Genomic DNA, 21,840 nt, shown 5'->3' with positions numbered 1-21,840 from the left:
TGTTGACAAGCCTGTATCCTGAAGTTAATCTCCTGACTGTAGTACCTCGGAAAAAGTAATTAACTCTGAACCTGTGTCCTTGGCTATACGATGCGGGTAACAACGGCGCTTGCTCTGTAGGTTGTTAACGAGGACCAAATGAGTGAATAGGCACAAAGCATTTGGTGAATACACGTAAGACCCCTGACACTTACCCACCACAATAGAAGTATCTGCTGTCATTATTGTAACAGACCACAAGGTCCACCCTGGAGATTCCAGGCCCCTTCTTATTACAGTTCTTTGCGATATTTCATAAGCCCCTTTATGAAGCCTCCTAGACAGATTGGCAAGAAGCACTGGGACCGTTCAGAGAAACAGCCTTGACTGAGATAAGGAGAAATGGAAAGAGGTAGGTTCATTGCTACAGCACATCTATACTTGGGCATCTGAGTTTATATGTGCAGTGCATTTTGTTTATATGTACTTGTGCGTATGTGTAAATTTGTGCATAGCTGTGCATGCTCAGATTCTGTGTATTTTGTGTATAATTTGCGTGCCTGAGTTCTTTGTGTGTGTTCTGTGCATGTGAGTACTTGAATGTTCTATGTGTGCGAATGTTTATAGTCGGATGCTGTTTGTGCACAGATGTGTAATTGGTGGGTGGGTGGGTGTTTGTGTATTTTTGAGTACGTGCGCGCATGTGGATTTGTTCTCAGATCATCAAGTGCCAGGACCTAGAGTTCTGTCAGTTAAGCTCCATTTTCCCCTTGAACCCCTACATTCTCTGACTCCGGAACGTGACTGTTGTATGGTGATCTTCTCTGTTAAGGTGGGAAACCAGGCCGAGGCTAAGGGAAGTGGGAAGCAAGGGGCAGGGGCTGTAAGTGCGGCCAGCAAGCAGAAGCCACTGTGGGAGAAGAGGCCAGGAGACAGGGGAAGAGGCAGGCCTTGGTCAGAGAGCCAACTTGGCCCCTGAGAACTGTGTGGTAGCTTCCGGAACCCGCCCCGAAGAGAACAGACTGTAGCCTGGGCCTTTGTCATGCCTCCCACACGGTACAGGCTGGCCTGACCAGTTCTCTAAGACCTGTACCACCCACCCCCTGAAATCTGCAAAGTTGCATTTCTCAGCTCCTGAAAGGCCACCCAGTCCCCGCAGCCACAGTGGGGCAGGGGGCGGGAAGTGCTAGGGACCAAGTTCCCAGAGGGTCCCACACAGCCTAGGTACTTTTACTTTAGCTCAGCTGGTCCTCCCTCGAACCTGTGAGGTTAATAATACGACAAGAAGGTAGAAAAAATGAGAACCAATAAAATCACAGCCTTTCACAGGCTTCTTTGACTTCCATGGATTGACGTCTTCTCCTCACTTTCCCAGTGAGGTAGGAAAATCATCCAGCTGAGGGCCTCTGGCTTGAGAAAGACAATATGAGGCCAAGTTTGTATGAAAGTGCGGTGAGGCTCCCATAGAGGAACTGGGTGCTGGAGAAACCCTTACACTGGTATATCCCCCAACTGTGTCCTGCTTCAAGCCGTGTTCCATGAAACAGATGCTAGTGAGCGTGTTTCTTCTAAAATTCTTTAATACGTTCATAGTCACATACCAGTTCTGAATACTCCACGACACTCAAGCCTCAGGAAATGCTTTATTTCTGTATATGTATGTTATTTTATTTTTTTAATGTTATTTTTGAGAGAGAGAGAGAGAGAGAGAGAGAGAGAGAACACGCACAAGCAGGGGAGGGGCAGAGAGAGAGGGAGACACAGAATCCGAAGCAGGCTCCAGGCTCCAGGCTCTGAGCACAGAGCCCGATGCGGGGGCTCGAACTCACAAACTGTGAGATCATGACCGGAGCCAAAGCCAGACACTTAACCGATTGAGCCACCCAGGTGCCCCATCTGTGTATGCATTTTAAATTCAGCTCCAAGATACCACTTGCAAAGCTGGTGAGATGTCCAATGGCAGTTGTCGTTGGGGTTTCCTGCCTTCCTCCACTTGATCCTACTAGGACCCCATGATTTTGGTAAATGAGGAGGAACTTGATCCTTACTCGATGATGATGATCTTCATTTCTCTTGCTTCTCATGCTCAAGGTATTGCTGATGAATTCCGCTAACCGTTCATTGAGCGGCTCTGGGCACTGGAGAACTGTTCCTCACCAGGGCTGTCATACCCAACATGGAGGCAAAGGCTGCTGGTCCCAGGACCACAGCCATGGTGGCTGTCTCCACAGTGATGACCTCCATGCTGGCAATCTGGTCCAAACACTTATCACCTCAGGGTGTTTTATCAAACACCCTTGGAGCCGAACCCCCATCTTTTCTCCTGGTTGTGTGGAGATTCAACACCTCCAAATGGCAGGCAACTCCTCTCCTGGACTTGAAGCTAAACTCTTCATCCCATTCCTCCAATCTAGCCGCCCTCCTTGTGCCTGAGCCTCTCTAATAAAGATGGGGGGAGTGGAGAGCAATCTTCAGGGCAGCCCCTAAATCTGTCTCTCTCTCTGTCTCTCTCTCTCTCTCTCTCTCTCTCTCACACACACACACACACACACACACACGCACACACATACTTTCTTCAGTTCCCCAGTAGCAAAAGAAGGCCAAGATTTAGAACACAAAATCCTGGCTCCCCTTCCAATAACTAGGCAGAAAAAAAATGATCTTTTCACTCTCTATGCTGATGCCTGGTCAAGTAAAATGGAGGAAAAAAAATTATCAGGCAATTGCTACATTGAATTCTTAATATATCACCCTGCCACAATGTCTGTTCCAAAAATATTAAGTACATTTGTATAACTGATCTCATTAATATGTAATGATTTTGCTTTTAAGGCAAAGCATGACGTCCACAACACCTCCAGACATTCAGAGAAGACACCGCCTGACTCACGCAAGTGTATATTTCAGTTTGCTCGGCCATAATGGAAGCATCCACCAATGACCATCACAGCGATGGGTGATGTAACTGTAGCCACCCCTGCTAAGTGTCTCATCTTACAATCTCGATACGTATCTCTAGTAATATTCCGTGGTTATTGAGTATCCAACATTGATACTATTCCAATGTGAAGCTATGCCCTAAAGAGGAAATGCTCGTGTACCATTCCCGCTATTTTAAGCCAAAGAGAGATCTCATTAAGTCAAAACTCTTCAACTAATATTGCTCGAATACTCGATTTGTGCTAGATTCTGCTCTGAGATACAGAAAATAAATCAGCCGCGGTCTTCATGGGGGTGACAGTCTATTATGAACACACACTCTGAGCAAATACAGGTACAGGTGTGGTGGGTGGGTGGTGCAGAGGAGAAGTGCAGGATCCAGGTGGCAAGGCCAGGACTAGGGGGAGGTGAGGGAGGTGCCCAGGAGGCACCCGTATGACCCTGAGACTGAGGGCCCCTGACGGGTTGCACCTTAGGCACCTCCCCCTCCTCCCCCTAGTCGTGGCCCTGGCAGGTCTGAAGCCACTGTAGGAGAAGTCCAGGCAAGGCTCCAGATGTCCAATGCCAGGATGGCTCTGCTGCTGGTAAGATCCTGGAAGATTATTTCTGCTGCCCACTCTCCCTTGGTCCTTCCAAGCCCAGTTCAATTGGCGGGACTTCCAATCAGTTCTATGAGCTACATAGCATCCTGACAAGAAATGTCCTTTCTGCTTAAGTCGGTCTCTGATGAACTCAAGCCATTACATCCAATAACAAATTTAAGGTGCGTCATCATCAAATATGTTGAGGAACGTTGCTGTATTCCGTAAAGAACCCTTGTGACATGGGGCACCAGGATATGGGACAATCGGACATGGCAGAGAGATGAAAAGATCAGTGGCAGAACTCAAGGCAGGAGGTCTGGGGTGGGAGAAAGAGGGAGGAGGCCAAGGAGGGACTGAGCCGAGGGGGTGGCCCTGAAAACAGATTGAACACCAATCAAGTATTCAATCAATATTAGCTGAACAATTTTGACTTAATGAGATATATGCTTGACTTACAGGGCCCCTCCCCCTCCAAAGACTCAAGGGGCGATGATGGCAGACCTGTCATGAGAAGTGAACAGGAGGGCATCCTGTCTTTTTTTTTTTTTAATTCAAGTTAGTTAACATACAGTGTAATCTTGGCCTCAGGAGTAGAACCCAGTGATTCATCTCTTACATATGACACCCAGTGCTCATTCCAAAGAGTGGGAGGGCATCCCAAGTCTTCCTGGGAATCGAACGTGTGCTAGATTCTGTCCTGGGTGCTTCCTACCTGTGATTTCATTTCATCTAATGACACCCCTGTGCCTTGGGTGGGATGGATCCTCACTTTAGAGAGGAGAAAATAAAACAGAGAGGGTTAAATGGCCTGCCCAGCGTCATGCAGCAGATATGTGACTCAAGGACTTGAACCCAGATCTTCTGATCCTGAATCCAGTGTTCAAAAGTGTTTGACACATTTGGTGATACTTAGACACTGAGGCTGGAGGTTTTCATGAAAAAAAAAGGTGTGCTGGAATTGGTGCAGCCGCTCTGGAAAGCAGTGTGGAGGTTCCTCAGAAAATTAAAAATAGACCTACCCTATGACCCAGCAATAGCACTGCTAGGAATTTACCCAAGGGATACAGGAGTACTGATGCATAGGGGCACTTGTACCCCAATGTTTATAGCAGCACTCTCAACAATAGCCAAATTATGGAAAGAGCCTAAATGTCCATCAACTGATGAATGGATAAAGAAATTGTGGTTTATATACACAATGGAATACTATGTGGCAATGAGAAAGAATGAAATATGGCCCTTTGTAGCAACATGGATGGAACTGGAGAGTGTGATGCTAAGTGAAATAAGCCATACAGAGAAAGACAGATACCATATGGTTTCACTCTTATGTGGATCCTGAGAAACTTAACAGAAACCCATGGGGGAGGGGAAGGGGAAAAAAAAAAAAGAGGTTAGAGTGGGAGAGAGCCAAAGCATAAGAGACTGTTAAAAACTGAGAACAAACTGAGGGTTGATGGGGGGTGGGAGGGAAGGGAGGGTGGGAGATGGGTATTGAGGAGGGCACCTTTTGGGATGAGCACTGGGTGTTGTATGGAAACCAATTTGACAATAAATTTCATATATTGAAAAAAAAAAAAAGAAAAAGAAAAAAAGGTGTGCTGGGGATGACTGAGTCAAGCCATAAGGCTGAGGCCAATTTTAGTGTATGAAGGGACTAGATGGGAAGTAGGTGATGCTGAACAGAGCTTCCCAAGTCAGAATAAAGAATCAAATCCTTTTTGATTAATCAGATAAGTAGCAAGGGTTGGGAACACTTGAGACCGTGACCCAAATCATGGGGCTGGTAATGGGAAAATCCCCACTGTCTCAGTTCGGGATCAGTCTTAGAAAAAGACTAGCTCACAGTTCAAGATCATGTGGCCCCCACTGGGAGGAAAGGAAAAAGATGAAGTGGGAACCCACATAAGGCCTGATACCTGCTCTCTGCAGGTGGAAGAAAACTACGAGACACAATCCAGGACTCCCTAACGGGGTAGAGCTGGGGGTGTTATCAGGGGAGAGCAGTCACAGCCTTTTGGGCTGAAAGTGTTCTCATGTTCATCACAGATTCTTGCTTGCCTCCTTGACTTACCCTGAAACACCCCGAGATTCGGCCCCCAAACCTGCCGTAGCCTGTATCTCGACTCTAAAGCTACACTGTCCAGCACGATAACCACTACCCACATTTAGCTATATAGATTAGATTAGATTGGATTCAATATTCAGTTCCCCAGTTACACTAGCCACATTTTTTTTTCATGTCCTCATCGAGCTTACTGATTGTGGGGGGTGGGGGGGGGAGGATATAAATAACAAATCACGTAATATGTACTTGTGGAATGATTTAAAAATCAAATGCTCTATGTTTGCATTACTGTCCCCCTTCCCCCACCCCCCACCTCCCCACCCCCACCCCCCGCCCCCATGTTGACTTTATACGTACTCACATACCTTTAGAAAACATAGCATTGGTTGATGTTTTGGTTTCTATTTCAGGGGACGTCTTTCTTTTTTTCACCCCACAATATGTCTTGCAGCGTTAGGTAGATTGACATCCTCTTTTTTAAGTGAGACGTAGTGGTCATCGGTATGCATACTTCATTTCCGGGCTAATGGGCGTTTAGAATGTTCTGGGGTTTTCCTTTTGCATTAGAAACAAGGATGCAACAGGCGTCTCCACCCACTCACTCGCCACATCTCAAATGGCCAATAGCCACACGTGGCTAGTAGCTACCATATCGGACACCGCGGAGCTGGGATGTTTCCATCATTATAGAAAATTCTCCTGGCAGTGCTGACTCTAGAAAACAGGAGTCAAATGGGTAGAATGAACACTCCTTATTTACATCATCTGGGCTGAACTGTGGGCCAGCAGGCTAGGAGCTAGGTGCCAAACAGACTAACCTACTGGTCTTCCCTGTTCTGTCTCACCTGCACGCACACCTCTCTTTGTTCTTGATTTGTAAGTTCAATGAGGCGGAGCTACCAGACACAAATGGGACAGTCGAGAATGATTTAGTAGAGCCGTGGGCTCCGATGACGTTGGGCTCAAAGTCGGGCGAGATGGGCCAGACTGCAGAAGTTACTCCAGGCTTCCGGTTGGCGGCAAGGATCTAGTTTTGACAGGTACGTGCTTGGGGTTGACACAACACTTAGTCTCATCACTGCATAACAGGTAGAATACTTCACTGTCTTTACACGTTGTTCTGCACCTTCCCAACTTTTTCCAGCAGTGCCTGGCTGAAATTAAAAGGGAAGGAGAGGACGGGGTCAGTCCTGAAATAAAGCAGAGGGCTGGGGAAGGGGGAAGGCACCCCAGCAGAGAAGACAGTAGTAAGGAAATAAGGAGATGTGCGGGGAGGAGTATTGGCCATTTTCCTTTCTTCTCCCATTTGTGTCGTCAGTCACAACCCCGAAGTCCTCCCCAGGAGGCAGCTTCCCCTCCCTGGCCAGCTCCTTTGGGGGAGGCAGGAGCCTTTCCCCCCCCCCCACTAGGTTTTGTCTCCCTCATAATACAATGTAACCAGGTACCCAATATCAGTTACTTTTTCCCTTTGCCCTCAGTCCCCTCTCTGACCCTATCAATGAAACGGGACAGGAGTCTGAAATACACCCATCTGGACATCTGCAAGTTTTCTAGGGCATCTGCAAAACTCCCAAGAATGTAACACTCCCTCCTCCACAACATCCCGGGCCTTTTTGTGCGTCTTAACCAGCCTAGAAAATTAGCTGCTCTGGGGGACCCACAGCCTAGAGTGGCCCAGATAAATTAAAATTGCCTGAGAACTGTATCAGAATCCTCAATCAGAAATTCAGGAACCGTTGTTTTTGTTTTTGTTTTTGTTTCAACGTTTATTTATTTTTGGGACAGAGAGAGACAGAGCATGAACGGGGGAGGGGCAGAGAGAGAGGGAGACACAGAATCGGAAACAGGCTCCAGGCTCTGAGCCATCAGCCCAGAGCCCGACGTAGGGCTTGAACTCACGGACCGCGAGATCGTGACCTGAGCTGAAGTCGGACGCTTAACCGACTGCGCCACCCAGGCGCCCCAGGAACCGTTTTCATGGAGGCAACAATAGCTCGAAATTCAAATCCCCCCCGATGTTCTTAGAAAAGTGCCCATTTCCTCCATATTCCGCACCCGCCTCTCTCTCCTCCGTGTACCCTCCGCCCAGATCATCATGTTCCACTTCTCCAAAGCACACCAGAGAAGGTCAGAGTAGTCAAGTAATAGCACTGGAAAGATCAGCTGGTACAAGAGAACTCAAATTTTCCCCTGGCTACAGAGATCGTCCAGAGGCCTCCAAGGAGGCTGCCATTCTCCTAGTCCAGGCTGTTAGAGACCCCAGAATTCCCTGAACATGACCCACTCCCGCTTGGGAGAGATCCTATTTACCTTGGGTAACCTGGGCCAGGAGCAGGCTAACAGTCAAAACCAGGAGAATACGCTTCATGAACGCTGAGGGCTCAGGGGGAGATTAGGAGGCTTAGAGGCTTCTGGGCTGGCAAGACACGCAGAGGTCTGCATTCTGGGCAGTCCAGACCGATATTTATTACCCCGAGGAGCATGGCAGAGCCATGATCAGTGAACCAGAAAGGGAACAGTCCCTTAAGATTAGACAAGCAGACAAGTCATCAACCACACTGGTTGAATGGCCGCCGGATACCTCACCCTTGTCTAAAACCTCCAGGGGAGGCTGGGACAGGGGGAAGAGACGTTAACAAAGAGAAGACACAGCCTTACCTTTGAGGAGGTTTGCAATGTAACTGGGGAGCCAAGAAGGGGAAAAAATGCTTTTGCTAGTCATTCAGTTCTGGTAAAAGAAAAGACAGGGCAGTGAGACCGAAAAGGAGTGATCCTTCTGTGTCCCTTGGGTTCTCTCCAGCAATAAGAACATCTTAGGATGTCTCATATGTTGGGGATTCGTTTTAATGGTAAAGGAAGGTCATGGGGCGCCTGGGTGGCTCAGTCAGTTAAGCGTCCGACTTTGGCTCAGGTCATGACCTCTCGATTTGTGATTTCAAGCCCCGAGTCGGCCTCTGCGCTGACAGCTCGGAGCCTGGAGCCTGCTTCAGATTCTCTCTCTCTCTCTCTCTCTCTCTCTCTCTTTCTCCTGGCCATCACTACTGGAAACTAAAATGTCAGGCTTTGTGGAGTGGGATGAGGAGGAAGGCCACAGCCCCGACTTTTAACAGCGTGTGTTTGAGAACAAGTGGCATCCTCCTAGGTGGCAAAGGAAAGGCCACTTTCTCCCATTGCGGTGTTTCCTATAATCTATGGTAGACTGCGTTACCGACCCCAATTTTACACCCCTATCTGAATCCATTTCGAAGGTCTCATCCCGGGAGGAACGCACTTCCCTGTCCCTTCCCTTTTGTCTGGGCTGTGAGACTTGCTTTTTAGCCAATGGCACATGGCCAGGAGTGACAGCGTGCCAGTTTTGAGCCCAGACTTTAAGGGGCGATGACCGTTTTTACTGCCCTTTAGCACCTCGGCCATCGCCATGAGAAGCACGCGCCCCAGTGGTCCAAAGACAATGAGACATTCACGGAGCAGAGCCACCCCGGCTTGCCCACGGAGCTGCAGTGAGAAATTAAGCTGTGCCTGCTACTCCAACCCCAAGCAGAGCAACCCAGCCAAAGTCCAGCTTCCCCGCTGACTCGTGAGCCATGATCAAGAATGCCGTGTTAAGACCCTGAGTTTGGGAGTGGGAGAAGACAGTAATGGCTTAGAGATATACAAGGTCAGCAGACAGATCAGAAAACAGCCAAATCAAATGCTTTTTAGCACAGTAATGGAAAGATCTATCATTTCAAAATGGGCAGACACAAGGGCACATTAACAGGAGGCATGTCTCCTTTCTGATACAGAATAAGACAGTTGTCTCCAAGAAAAAACGAATGCTCTAGACAAGGGGCCATCAGACCTTTTCTGTAAAGGCCCAGATAGTAAATATTTCCGGGTTCTCGGGCCATGCAGTCTCTGTTGCAACTACTCAACTCAGCCTTTGTAGCACAACAAGCGACCACAGTGTGTAAACAAATGGGTGTGGCGGTGTTCCAAGCAAGCTTTATTTACAGGCACTGAAATGTGAATTTCATGTAATTTTCACACGTCACTAAATACTATCTTTTTTATTTTTTTTTTTCAACTGTTCAAAAACGTAAAACCCAATCTTAGCTCACGAGTCATACAAAATCAGGCAGCAGGCTGGATCAGGACTGGCAAATGATAGAAAGCTAAATAACGCCAAATAATGACAGGGAAATGAGAATAGAGGAATATTCACGTACTGCTGGTGGGGTTTGGATCAGAGGCTGAATGACTATGAATCTCAAAGGTTCAGGGCCCCTCACTAGCTTGGACCCTTGTGAGTGCTGAGAATTCTTAGAATGTTCTAGCTAAGGAGGGGAAACAAGGTTGCAATTAGGAAACATCAATAAATAGGCATTTCAGGCTGATTATCTTAAAAGATCCCAGTAATCTATTGTAATTTTGTAGCTCATTCTAAATACACAGTCAGGGGCGCCTGGGTGTTGCAGTCAATTAAGTGTCCGACTCCGGCTCAGGTCATGATCTTGCAGTCTGTGCGTTCAAGTCCGGCGTGGGGCTCTGTGCTGACAACTCAGAGCCTGGAGCCTGCTTTGGATTCTGTGTCTGCCTCTCTCTCTGCCCCTCCCCAACTCGCGCTCTCTCTCTTTCTCAAAAGTAAATAAACAGGGGCGCCTGGGTGGCGCAATCGGTTAAGCGTCCGACTTCAGCCAGGTCACGATTTCGCCGTCCGTGAGTTCGAGCCCCGCGTCGGGCTCTGGGCTGATGGCTCAGAGCCTGGAGCCTACTTCCGATTCTGTGTCTCCCTCTCTCTCTGCCCCTCCCCCATTCATGCTCTGTCTCTCTCTGTCCCAAAAATAAATAAACGTTAAAAAAAAAAAATTAAAAAAAAAAATTTAACATTTAAAAAACTTTAAACCCATATTCACTTTGGGACCTGGTTTTGAATTTGTAATTTTGTGTTGTTTGTAAACAGAATCCCAAAATTCTAAAAAGCTGGCTCCTACTCTTGAGATGGAAACAGTCATTCTGGGGAGGAATCTAATGACACTTAGTCCAATTAAGTGTAAGCATTTGTTGTGACCCAGAAATTCCAATCCCGGGTACATGTTCCAAAGAAATCCTCCTTTTCCAAAAGGAATATGCGTAGGGATATCATATGCTGGAGAGTTTGGTGTGCACAAATAAATATGGATGAGTGTTGAAAACCAGTGCTCACTATAACTGTATCACCACTTTGGAAAGCAGTTTGATGGGGTTTTTGTTTTGTTTTGTTTTGTTTTGTTTTTAGTTTGATGGTTTCTTAAAAATTTAGACACACACTTACCATACAATCCGGTGATTTCATGGCTACATATTTATCCAAGATAAAGAAAGGGCTATGTCTACACCAAATAGTGTGCAACACATTTTCATAGCGGTTTTATTTATTCACGAGTAGAAACAACCTAAATATCCATCAAGTAGCAAAGAAATAAATGGCAGTATGTCCATATAATAGAATACTACTCAGAAGTAAAGAAGAATTAATGGTTACTACACACAGTACACAGGACTTTAAAAAGTGAGTGAAAGAAGCCAGATAAAAAGAGACTATACTGAATAAATCTATTTGTATGAAACTCTAAAAAAGATTAATCTACAGTGACAAAAAAAAAAAAACCAACAACAACAGCAAAAAAGTATCAGTAGTTGCCTAGGGCTGTTGGGAGGGGGTGGGCATTGACTGAGATGGGACAATAGGGAACTTTTAGGATGATGAAAACATTCTATACACAGGTGTCAAAACTCATCAAAATGTATACACTTAAAATGGGCCCATTTTGGGGCGCCTGGGTGGCGCAGCCGGTTAAGCGTCCGACTTCAGCCAGGTCACGATCTCGCGGTCCGTGAGTTCGAGCCCCGCGTCGGGCTCTGGGCTGACGGCTCGGAGCCTGGAGCCTGTTTCCGATTCTGTGTCTCCCTCTCTCTCTGCCCCTCCCCCGTTCATGCTCTGTCTCTCTCTCTCCCAAAAATAAATAAACGTTGAAAAAAAAATTAAAAAAAATAAAATAAAATAAAATAAAATGGGCCCATTTTCTACATAAATTATGCTTAAAATTGCAGTAAAGTTGACTTCTCTAAAAACTAGTGCTAATTTTAAAAAGTAAGCAACAGAACGAAATATATGACCTAAAACCACTATGTAAAATAAAAATACATACTTTTTTTTAATCTTTTTTTTTTTTAATTTTTAATCTTTATTTATTTTTGAGAGACAGAGTGCGAGCAGGGGAGGGACAGAGAGAGAGGTAGACGCAGAATCCGAAGCAGGCTCCAGGCTCCAAGCGGTCAGCACAGAACCCAACGCAAGGTCCGAACTCACAAACCATGAGATCATGACCTGAGCTGAAGTCGGACACTTAATCAACTGAGCCACCCAGGTGCCCCCAAAATATACACGCTTTAAAAAGGTACATATTCAAACATGGAAAGAGTTGCTTGTGTAAGACACGGATAGGAATTGATTGTAGGGATAGAAATCAATACATCAGTAAAAGCATCAGCCATAACACCAACGCTGAGAGGAGCCTGGGTGGCTCAGTCAGTTAAGTGTCCAACTCTTGATTTCGGCTCAGGTCATGATCCCAGGATTGTGGGATGGACCCACATGTGGGGCTCTACACTGAGCATGGGGCCTGCTTAAGATTCTCTCTCTCCCTGCCCCACCCCTCTCCCCCACTTGTTCTCTCTCACTGTCTTTAGAATTAAAAAAAAAAAAAATCAACAATGCCAAATTTGCTGTGAATAATTAACTGGATCCTTGAAACAGAGCTAAAAGAAATTAAAAAAAAAAAAAAGGCTATTTGATAAGAGGCTTTCTTCTAAGGATCACTAGTGAGGAAATCAGCCCTCTGGACTGGAACTCATTTGCTTTCCTTCCAGAAAAGGTAGCTAAGGCCCAGGGCAAAAACAAAGGCACAGCTCCCTCCATTCTTGAGGAGAGAGGTTGTTTCTAGAGTCTTGAAAGACTGGAGAGAAAGTAGAGAGCAACTCGTGGGAGCCCCATTCTTGCAGAAACCTGAGTTTAGAAGGAACTTCATTTGTACATCAAAAGAACTTTTAAAAGACACAGTTTCGGGGCGCCTGGGTGGCACAGTCGGTTAAACGTCCGACTTCAGCCAGGTCACGATCTCCTGGTCCGTGAGTTCAAGCCCCGCGTCGGGCTCTGGGCTGATGGCTCAGAGCCTGGAGCCTGTTTCCGATTCTGTGTCTCCCTCTCTCTCTGCCCCTCCCCCGTTCATGCTCTGTCTCTCTCTGTTCCAAAAATAAATAAACGTTGAAAAAAACAATTTTAAAAGACACAGTTTCGCCTACACTAAACTGTTTCGAGATCTACCTCTCCTGCAGTAAAGAACTTTATCATAATATACAAAATGGAGTATTACTTGGCCATCAAAAAGAATGAAATTGGGGCACCTGGGTGGCTCAGTTGGTTAAGCGTCTGACTTCGGCTCAGGTCATGATCTCATGGTTCGTGGGTTTGAGCCCCTCATCAGGCTCTGTGCTGACAGCTCAGAGCCTGGAGCCTGCTTTGGATGCTGTGTTCCCCTCTCTCTCTTCCCCTGCCCCACTCATGCTCTCTCTCTCTGTCTCTCTCTCTCTCTCAAAAATAAACAAACATTAAAAAAATTTTTTTTAAAAAGAATGAAATCTTGCCATTTGCAACAACATGGATGGAACTAGAGTGTATTATGCTAAGCAAAATTAGTCAGAGAAAGACAAATATCATATGTCTTCACTCATATGAGGAATTTAAGATACAAAACATGAACATAAGGGAAGGGAAGCAAGAGTAATATGAAAAACGGGGAGGGGGACAGAACATCAGAGACTCTTAAATAGAGAGAACAAACTGGGGGGGGGGGATGGGCTAAATGGGCAAGGGGCATTAAGACACTTGTTGGGATGAGCCCTGGGTGTTATACGTAGGGGATGAATCACTAGATTCTATTCCTGAAATCATTCTTGCCCTGTATGCTAACTAACTTGGATGTAAATTAAGAACTTCACCATAACCCTGCATGTTCGTTCTCGTGGATGTCGATTCGCAGAATAAGTGGCCTAAAAAGGAATGACCGGAACCCATTATACGAATTATTTAGCAGAATCAGCACTGGTTTTCAGCAATAGAGGAGACTCATAAAAGACTGCATCCCATTTACATTTTTGCTTCATTGCAGTCTTTGGGGGTGGGGCCATTGGAGGGAGGTGGGGAAAGAGGATGAAGCTACTGGCCACAGGAGGCTTGGAGACTTTCTGGCTTTCTTTCTATTACATTCCAGCTCTCTGGCTCCTGGTGCCATGTGTAATTAGCAATGGCAGTGGATATGCTGGCGTTTCTTGTTCAAGTTACTCAAAAGGATGTATGACAATCTATCACCAGGGCCAGTGTGGGGGAATTAAAAAAAAAAAAAAAGCTTTGGAACCAAACAAATCCAGATTTAAACCCTCACTTTACCATTTATCATCCACGGGACTTTTAAGTTTTTACTTAAATTCCAGTTAGTTAACATACAGTGTCATATCAGGTTCAGGTACACGATATAGTGATTCAACACGTCCATACAACACACGGTGCTCATCATGTAAGTATACTCTTAATCCCCATCACCTATTTTACCCATCCCTTCCCCACCTCCCCTCTGGTAACCATCAATTTGTTCTCTAGAGTTAAGAGTCTGTCTCTTGGTTTGTCTCTCTCTCGCTCGCTTTTTTCTCCTTTGCTCATTTGTTTTGTCTCTTAAATTCCACCTATGCAGGAAATCTCACGGTATTTGTCATTCTCGGACTGATTTATTTCACTTAGCGTTGTACTCTTCCAGCTCCATCCATGTGGTTGGAAATGGCAAGATTTTGTTCCTGTTGATGGCTGAGTAATAGTCCGTTGTTTATAGACACCACCAGCCATGTGGCTTTGAACAAGCCCATTCATGGCTTTGAACCTCAGTTCGTCATTTCTCATATGGAGACACCACCGCGGACCTCAGAGGTTAGCTGGGAAGATTAAATAAGGTACTACTTGTGAAGCACATAGAGCAATGTCTGGCACACAGGAAAGCCCTGGTGACTGGTAGCTGTAGTTATTTACCGTGAATTCTCACCTACCTTGACTTCTTGGAGCATTTGACTCATGACCTCTTCCCTCCCTGAAGCTCTCCTGGCTCCCCTCCGTCATTAACCTAGTCAGTATTCAGCAAGGATTGTCAGTGATTCAGAGACCTCTCTGCCCACCGTGGTTTTTCAAATCAAGGTCGTAAGTTTCAAAACTTTGGGTCTCAGTCTGAGATCCAAAGTGTTTACCCAGAATCCAGGCTCAAGGCCAGATCTGGCTTCTGTGTCTGGAGTGCTACAATGTATCTCTGTTCGAGCTCTGATGAAAGACGTATCAGAGCACGTTGCCAAGTTTATCCCTGTTTCTAGCTCTCTTGGGCCCCTCGGCATGACTTCTTAGTGTTGCCCAAACCTTTCCAGAAGTTGCTCTTTCTCTCAGGGCGTCGTATCATTTTGTCTTCTTTCCCAGGCACCAACCACTGCTGTCTCCGTGTCAGGTCGTGTGTTCATCCCTCCTAGAATGTCTTTCTCTAACTGCCCCCCTCCCTGCCCCCCTACGCAGGCCATTTTAAGGTTCCTATGGACCAAAGTCTAAGGTCCTCTGGACATAGTGGCAGAGGAACTAAGAGGGTTCTGGTCCCTAAAATGCTTACAGCTTCTTCAGGAAAATGGAAAGCGAGCATTTTTAAACGAACTTCCAAAGACGCTTAAGAAATGTCTGCTAAGTAAATCAAACCTTGATGAGGCAGCTGCTATGAACAGCCCAACTCTGTTGGGCACCAGAAATACCAAACAGGATAGGATAGTGGCCCCTAATAACCAACTGTATTAGGATAAACTAGATTACGATGTAGTAACAACAACAACAACATCAAAAGACTCTTGGTGGCTTGTGAGAACAAAGGTTTACTTTTCGCTCACGCTGCACGTTCTTTGCGGGTTGGCCAGAGACACTGCTCTGTCTTCTCACTTGGGAACCCAAACCGATTGGTAGCCACTCAACCGCTGCTGATCACCATGGCAGAGGAAAAAGAGAGCCCTGGTGGGTCTTAGAACTGCCTTTTACATGCCCTGACCTTGGAAATAATGTGTATGACCTAACTCACTGGCTACAACAGCGACACGGCCCCGGCCAACCACAAGAGGGCCAAGAAATGCACTCCTACCGCACGCCTAGAATGCCGAGAGCCGGAAGTATGTGAATAGCGTCAACAGCCACACGTATCATCACCGTGGCCAGGCAGGACAGCCACACGAATAAAAACAATACAAAGTACTCTGTGCTGAAATAAAAAAAAAAAAGTTGAAAAAAAAATTTCAAAAAGGGGCGCCTGGGTGGCGCAGTCGGTTAAGCGTCCGACTTCAGCCAGGTCACGATCTCGCGGTCCGGGAGTTCGAGCCCCGCGTCGGGCTCTGGGCTGATGGCTCGGAGCCTGGAGCCTGTTTCCGATTCTGTGTCTCCCTCTCTCTCTGCCCCTCCCCCGTTCATGCTCTGTCTCTCTCTGTCCCAAAAATAAATTAAAAAAAAAAAAAGTTGAAAAAAAAAACCCAAAGTACTCTGTGCTGAATCAAAATAGAAAAACATATTCGGGTGGAACAGCACAAGAAAAGGGACAGTGAACAAAGGCCAGGGAGGTCAGCAAAGTTTCATGGAGGGCCTTGTCAGAGCCTTGAAGGGAGGCAGGTTCCAGAGAAATGGCAGAGGGGAGGGTGTGAGGGGGCATTCCAGGTAAGGGAGCAGTGTGGACAGAGCGATGGTGGCTGCCAAAGCTTGTGAGCCATTTGGAAACAAGGAAAATACTGCATGGCTATAGCTGAGAGTTCATGCACCATATAATGTTGCAGGATTGGATAGCCATGAGACCTTTAAATTCTTGAATGCAGATATAAGAAACTTAGACTTGGCTCCGGGGGTCAAAATCAGAAAATCGAGGGAGACTGAGAAGGTAGGGATCTGGTCCTTCCCTTCTCTCTTCCCATTTTAACATGAGCATCTTTCTGTTGATCTGTTTGATATATTGACTTCCATTTAAGGGTTTGTTTTTTAAGTTTTCTGCTGGGGCACCTGGATGGCTCAGTCAGTTAAGCGTCCAACTCTTGATTTTAGTTGAGGTCATGATCTCATAGCTCCTGAGATCAAACCCCGCATCAGGCTCTGCACTCACAGTGCGGAGCCTGCTTGGGATTCTGTCTCTCTCCCTCTCTCTCTGCATCTCCCCTGCTCACGTTCTCTATCTATCAAAATAAATAAATCAGGGGCGCCTGGGTGGCACAGTCGGTTGAGCGTCCGACTTCAGCCGGGTCACGATCTCGCGGTCCGTGAGTTCAAGCCCCGCGTCGGGCTCTGGGCTGATGGCTCAGAGCCTGGAGCCTGCTTCCGATTCTGTGTCTCCCTCTCTCTCTGCCCCTCCCCCGTTCATGCTCTGTCTCTCTCTGTCCCAAAAATAAATAAAAAAACGTTGAAAAAAATTTTAAAAAATAAAATAAAATAAATAAATAAATAAATCAACTTTTTAAAAATATTCTCTGCTGCTTTAAAAAGGAGCTTGAAAATCCCTGGTGTCAACAATATGGAGCTTTTTTGTTTTGTTTTGTTTTGTTTGTTTTTTTTAGTTTTTGAGCATAGATTCTTAGAATTCAGAACTAAGAGGCTGTCTCATGTCTTATGTTATCGAAAGCAAAAGTTCACTCTAACCAATCCTCCCCCTTTCTTTTAAAACACTTTCAGTGATGGAAAAATTAGTACATGTCAAGATAGCACATTCCATGCTTGGACTCCTGTCATTTTAGGAGGCTATTTCTTTGTTGTTGTTGTTGTTGTTGTTGTTGTTGTTGTTTAGGAGGCTATTTCTACTGAACCAGAATTTACCCTCCTGTAACCTTTACCCAGCATCCTGAGTTCTCCCCTCCAACAGCTACCGAGAATGAGTCCAAAACAAAACAAAACAAAACAAAACACTCAGGACCGCGTCTTTGAATGTTGACAACGTACAAGCCAGCCTTGAGAGAACCAGAGCTTCCACGACAGCAGATACAAGAAAATAACAATCCTGCTGCGGATGCCGAGAAAGTGAGATCAGCCCCTGTTTGTGAAGACTTAACTTCAGAGGGAGAGAGAGCCAGGTACACAGGCCAAAAGCACTTACAATAAGAGCGGCCACTTATGGTGTCCCTCCTCGCGCCAGAAACTACTCTGAGTGGTTTAGACATATTAGTTTACCTCATCTTCCCTGCAACCCTGCAAGATAGGGATGATTATGCTCCTCCTTTTCCCGATGAGGAACGGAAGCAGAGGCGAGACTGGGGTGTCTGCAGCGAAGGCTGCTGTGCACAGGGGTCTCTGGGGTTCACGGCCCGGCCGGGCAGGGGAGGCTCTCTGCCGGGACTGGCTCAGCAGCGCTGAGCAGCATGTTTCGCACATGTTTGTAGGCCAGGATGATACTATTTTGATGACCAAAGATCGCTTTGCAATATAGTTTGAAATCAGGAAGTGTGACGCTTCCAGCTTTGTTCTTTCTCAGGATTGCTCTGGATATTCAGGATCTTTTGTGGTTCCGTGCAAATTTTAGGACTGTTTTTTTTGTTTGTTTGTTTGTTTTCTGTTCCTATATAAAAAAAAAATGTCGTTGGAATCTTGATAGGGATTGCACAGAATCCAAGGTGGCTTTGGGTAGTATAGACACAGTTACGATACTAAGTCTTCTGATCCATGAACGCGAGAATACCTGTCCACTTCTTTGTATTTTCTTCGATTTCTTGTATCAAAGTCTTGTAATTTTCATATACAGATCTTTCGCCTTCTTGCTTAAATTTCTTCTGAAGTATCTTATTGCTTTTGATGATATTGTAAATGGGATTGGTTTTTTTTTGTTTTTTTATTTTTAGTGTTTTTATTTATATTTTTGAGAGAGAGATAGAGAGACGGAGCGTGAGCAGGGGAGGGGCGGAGAGAGAGGGAGACACAGAATCCAAAGCAGGCCCCAGGCTCTGAGCTGTCAGCACAGAGCCCGACACGGGGCTTGAGCCCACGAACCGTGGGATCATGACCTGAGCCAAAGTCAGACGCTTAACCGACTGAGCCCCCCCCCCCCGGCGCCCCTAAATGGGATTGTCCTTCTTTCTTTCCTTTTCAGATAATTCATTGTGAGGGTACAGAAACACAACTGATTTTTGTCTGTTGGTTTTGTGTCCTACAACCTTGCTAAATTTGTCGATTAGTCCTAAGCTTTTTGGTGGAGCCTTTAAGGACGTGTTTATATACACAATCATGTCATCTGCAGAGAAAACTTCATTTCTTCCTTTCCAGTTTGGATACGTTTCATTTCTTTTTCTTGCCAGATTGCTCTGGTGAAGACTTGTAGGACTATATTAAATGTAAGTAGCAAGAGCGGGCCCCTTTGTCTTGTTGCTGACCTTAGAGGAAGAGCCTGCAACCTTCCACAGCTGAGTATGACCCTCTCTGAGGTCAGGAGGTAGGGATGCTGTGGCCGGCTGGACTCTGTGGTCGGGTGGGGCTGCTGGCTGTGGCCCCTGGTCGAGAGGAACCACTACAAGGGCTCTGCAGTCCCCTCTGGTTAGATGAGATCTCAGGCTGTGTTTCCTGACAGGGTGGTGCCACTGAGTGTTCTCCACACTTGGGCCCAGCTACAGGCTGGGGGTGGGGGTAGGGGGCTCCATAATTAGCCCCGCCGGGATCTCAGGCTATCTCCTGGGGCCACACGGTGCCGCTGGCTGGATTCCGTGTTCAGGCCGGGCTGCAGCAGGCTGCCAGGGTCTCCGACCAGGCTCCTGGTCAGCAGGACCGAAGGCTATACTCAGCAGTTGGCGAGGGCTGCACATTTGCTTCCCGGCCGGAGCAGGCCATAGAGTGTGCATCATTGGCCAGGGAGCTGGCAACTGAGCTCCCTAGCCGTTTGGAATCACTGGCTTTGCAGAGGGACAGAAATGCTGGCTGAGATCTCTGCTTGGGTCTGCTGCAAGCAGGAATGCAGTCCGAGAGCGGGTACTGGCTGCTGTAAGCCCCGCTCCCTTCTCCATCTCTATCTGATCCCCAGTACTCAAGCCGTACAGATTCCTCCCAAAGATCCCCGTGGAGCAAGACCCTAGCGAGCCCCTCTGGAAGCAGCCCACAAGGCCCAGCTGGATGCCCAGCTTAGGTTCGCTTTCTCCCCCTGGAGAAACCATAGACCCCGGGTATCCCTCTTGTTGCAACACTGTGCTGGCCTTGGGCGGGGGGTGGGGGGCAGGGTACCATCAGAGTGTATGTTTTTTCTCCTTTTCTGAGGTCCGGGGGTGCTTCAATCTTACCCCCAAGTTCTCAGATTTCCACAGTGCCGTCCTGTCTATGGATAGCGGCTAGTTGGTCTTTCCGTAAAGGGGACTGAAGTTTAGAACAACCTATGCCACCATCTTGATAACATCACTTTCCCCTCTTAGTCCCTCGAGGAACTCAGAAAATCGGGGGGCCCTGATTGGATGGCAATCAGATTTCCACTGTCTGGAGGAGTGAGGGTTTGTAAGTGATACAGACCGTGTTATAAAAAAACAAAGCCAGTCACGCGTCTGACTCTCGATTTCCACTCAGGTCACGATCTCGCGGTTCGTGAGTCGGAGCCCCACGTCAGGCTCTGTGCTGGGCAGCCTCAGAACCGGCCTGTGGTACTTCCCAGAGGTGGAGACCAGCCCGCATCCTTGCCCTACAGCCTTGCCCAGTTGCTGAAAATCTGCACAGCCCGGATCTCCTCTCCCGTGTCACACTGACAATCCTCCTCTTATCTGAGCAGAAAACGAGAACTTTCTTATCTGAAGAGGCTAACACGTGGTCTCTGGATGCGGGGAGGCAACAAGGCGCCCTCTGAGAGCAGGGGGATCGTATTGAACACAGGAAGAGAGTTGAGTGAAGTTTTACCTATTTAAGGGTGAGATCTGGCCTTCTTTCCCATCTCCGCTTTGAAGACACTGACAGGCAGATTTGTACATTTTGAGCAGGATTTTGGAGGGCAGTTTCCAGGGAAATCTGACCAATCCCAGAGGAAAAAAAACCCTGAAGATACACTGTGTTTGCTTCTGTTTCAACTGCTGTAACAGACTACCATTGACTGGGTGGCTTACACCATAAGCATTTTTTTTTTTTTTCTCCCAGTTCTGGATCCTGGCAAGTCCAAGATCAAGGCACCAGCAGATTCAGTGTCTGGTGAGGCCTTGCCTCCTGGTTTATTCATAGGCTCTTCTCACTGTCTTCACAGGGCAGATAGGGTGAGAGAGCTCTCTGAGGTCTTTTCTTATAGACACGAATCCCATTCATGAGGGCTCTAAGCACCGCCCAAAGGCCCCACCTCCTGACGCCATCCCACTGGGGGTTGGGATTTCAGCATATGAATTCGAGAGGAACGCACACTTTCAGGTTGTAAAGATTGCAGAGGATTCTTCCAGGGGAGATTTGACCAGTCCAAGAGGAAAAAAAGACCTGAAGACACGGACACTGTGTGTTCTTTGATAAATGAAGCCAGCTGGTCATGGCCCACTCACAATATAAGCAAATAACCAAGAACTAGTTACCAGATGAGGAAAGCTTCTAACATACCGGAAAAAGAAGGAGGAGGAGGAGGAGGAGGAGGAGGAGGAGGAGAGGGATGGGTGGCAACAAAATAATAATAATAATAACAGCAACTGAAAAGAAGTAGATTATGCAGGCGACAACGTCATCGTCATCGGAAAAATCATCAAAATGAGAGAAGCTATTAATACCATGAAACTAGAACAGGATTATTTTTAAAAAGAAAGGAGAAAGGGACACCTGGGTGGCGCAGTCGACTGAGCATCTGACTTCAGCCCAGGTCATGATCTCACGGTTCATGAGTTCAAGCCCCGCCCCAGGCTCCATACTCTCTCTCTCTCCCTCTCTCTCTGCCCCTTGCTCACTCGAGTTCTCTCCCTCTCAAAAAGTAATTAATTAATTATTTTACAAAAGGAAAAAGGGGCGCCTAGGTGTCTTAGTCGGTTAAGCATCCAACTTCAGCTTAGGTCATGATCTCGAAGTTCATGAGTTTGAGCCCCGTGTCGGGCTCTGTGCTGACAGCTCAGAGCCTGGAGCCTGCTTCGGATTCTGTGTCTCCCTCCCTCTCTGCCCCTTGCCCACTTGTGCTCTTTCTCTCTCTCTCTCTCTCTCTCTCTCTCTCTCTCTTAAAAAATAAACATTAAAAAAATAAA

The 21,840-nt window shown here is 46.8% G+C and overlaps 1 protein-coding gene and 1 long non-coding RNA gene across 4 annotated transcripts; one reads left to right on the top strand and one right to left on the bottom strand.

Moving 5' to 3' along the window:
- Positions 1–6,480: 6,480 nt before the first annotated feature.
- On the top strand, positions 6,481–21,078 carry LOC123384335. The gene is made up of 2 exons (XR_006595261.1): positions 6,481–6,611; positions 20,216–21,078. It is a non-coding gene; the product is annotated as an uncharacterized LOC123384335 (long non-coding RNA).
- On the bottom strand, positions 6,568–15,908 carry DEFB121 (defensin beta 121). Of its 3 annotated transcripts, XM_045053775.1 has the most exons (3): positions 14,686–15,904; positions 8,230–8,299; positions 6,568–6,725 (listed from the first exon to the last, which is right to left on the bottom strand). In XM_045053775.1, the coding sequence occupies exons 2-3, from the start codon at positions 8,291–8,293 to the stop codon at positions 6,568–6,570; spliced, it is 222 nt and encodes a 73-aa protein (XP_044909710.1). In that variant the 5' UTR covers positions 8,294–8,299; positions 14,686–15,904. The 3 variants fall into 3 exon arrangements, with proteins under 3 accessions (XP_044909710.1, XP_044909709.1, XP_023107130.1); XM_045053774.1 differs by lacking the exon at positions 8,230–8,299 and having other exon boundaries at positions 14,686–15,908; XM_023251362.2 differs by lacking the exons at positions 8,230–8,299; positions 14,686–15,904 and adding an exon at positions 7,882–8,197.
- Positions 21,079–21,840: the final 762 nt, after the last annotated feature.

This window comes from Felis catus, chromosome A3 (assembly GCF_018350175.1).
Source record: "Felis catus isolate Fca126 chromosome A3, F.catus_Fca126_mat1.0, whole genome shotgun sequence".
In the NCBI taxonomy this organism is placed as follows: domain Eukaryota; kingdom Metazoa; phylum Chordata; class Mammalia; order Carnivora; family Felidae; genus Felis; species Felis catus.
The sequence above is the reverse complement of the archived record's forward strand: the minus strand, read 5'-3'. Positions and strand labels throughout refer to the sequence as shown.

What these genes read in the sequence shown, in the direction of transcription:
- DEFB121 (XM_045053774.1), bottom strand. Translation starts at nt 14,755, where the DNA reads ATGACGGAGGGGAGCCAGGAGAGCTTCAGGGAGGGAAGAGGTCATGAG. An exon ending in AAATGCTCCAAGAAGTCAAG is followed by an intron (nt 6,726 to 14,685) that starts GTAGGTGAGAAT and finishes TTTTAATTTCAG; the next exon opens with CCAGGCACTGCTGGAAAAAG.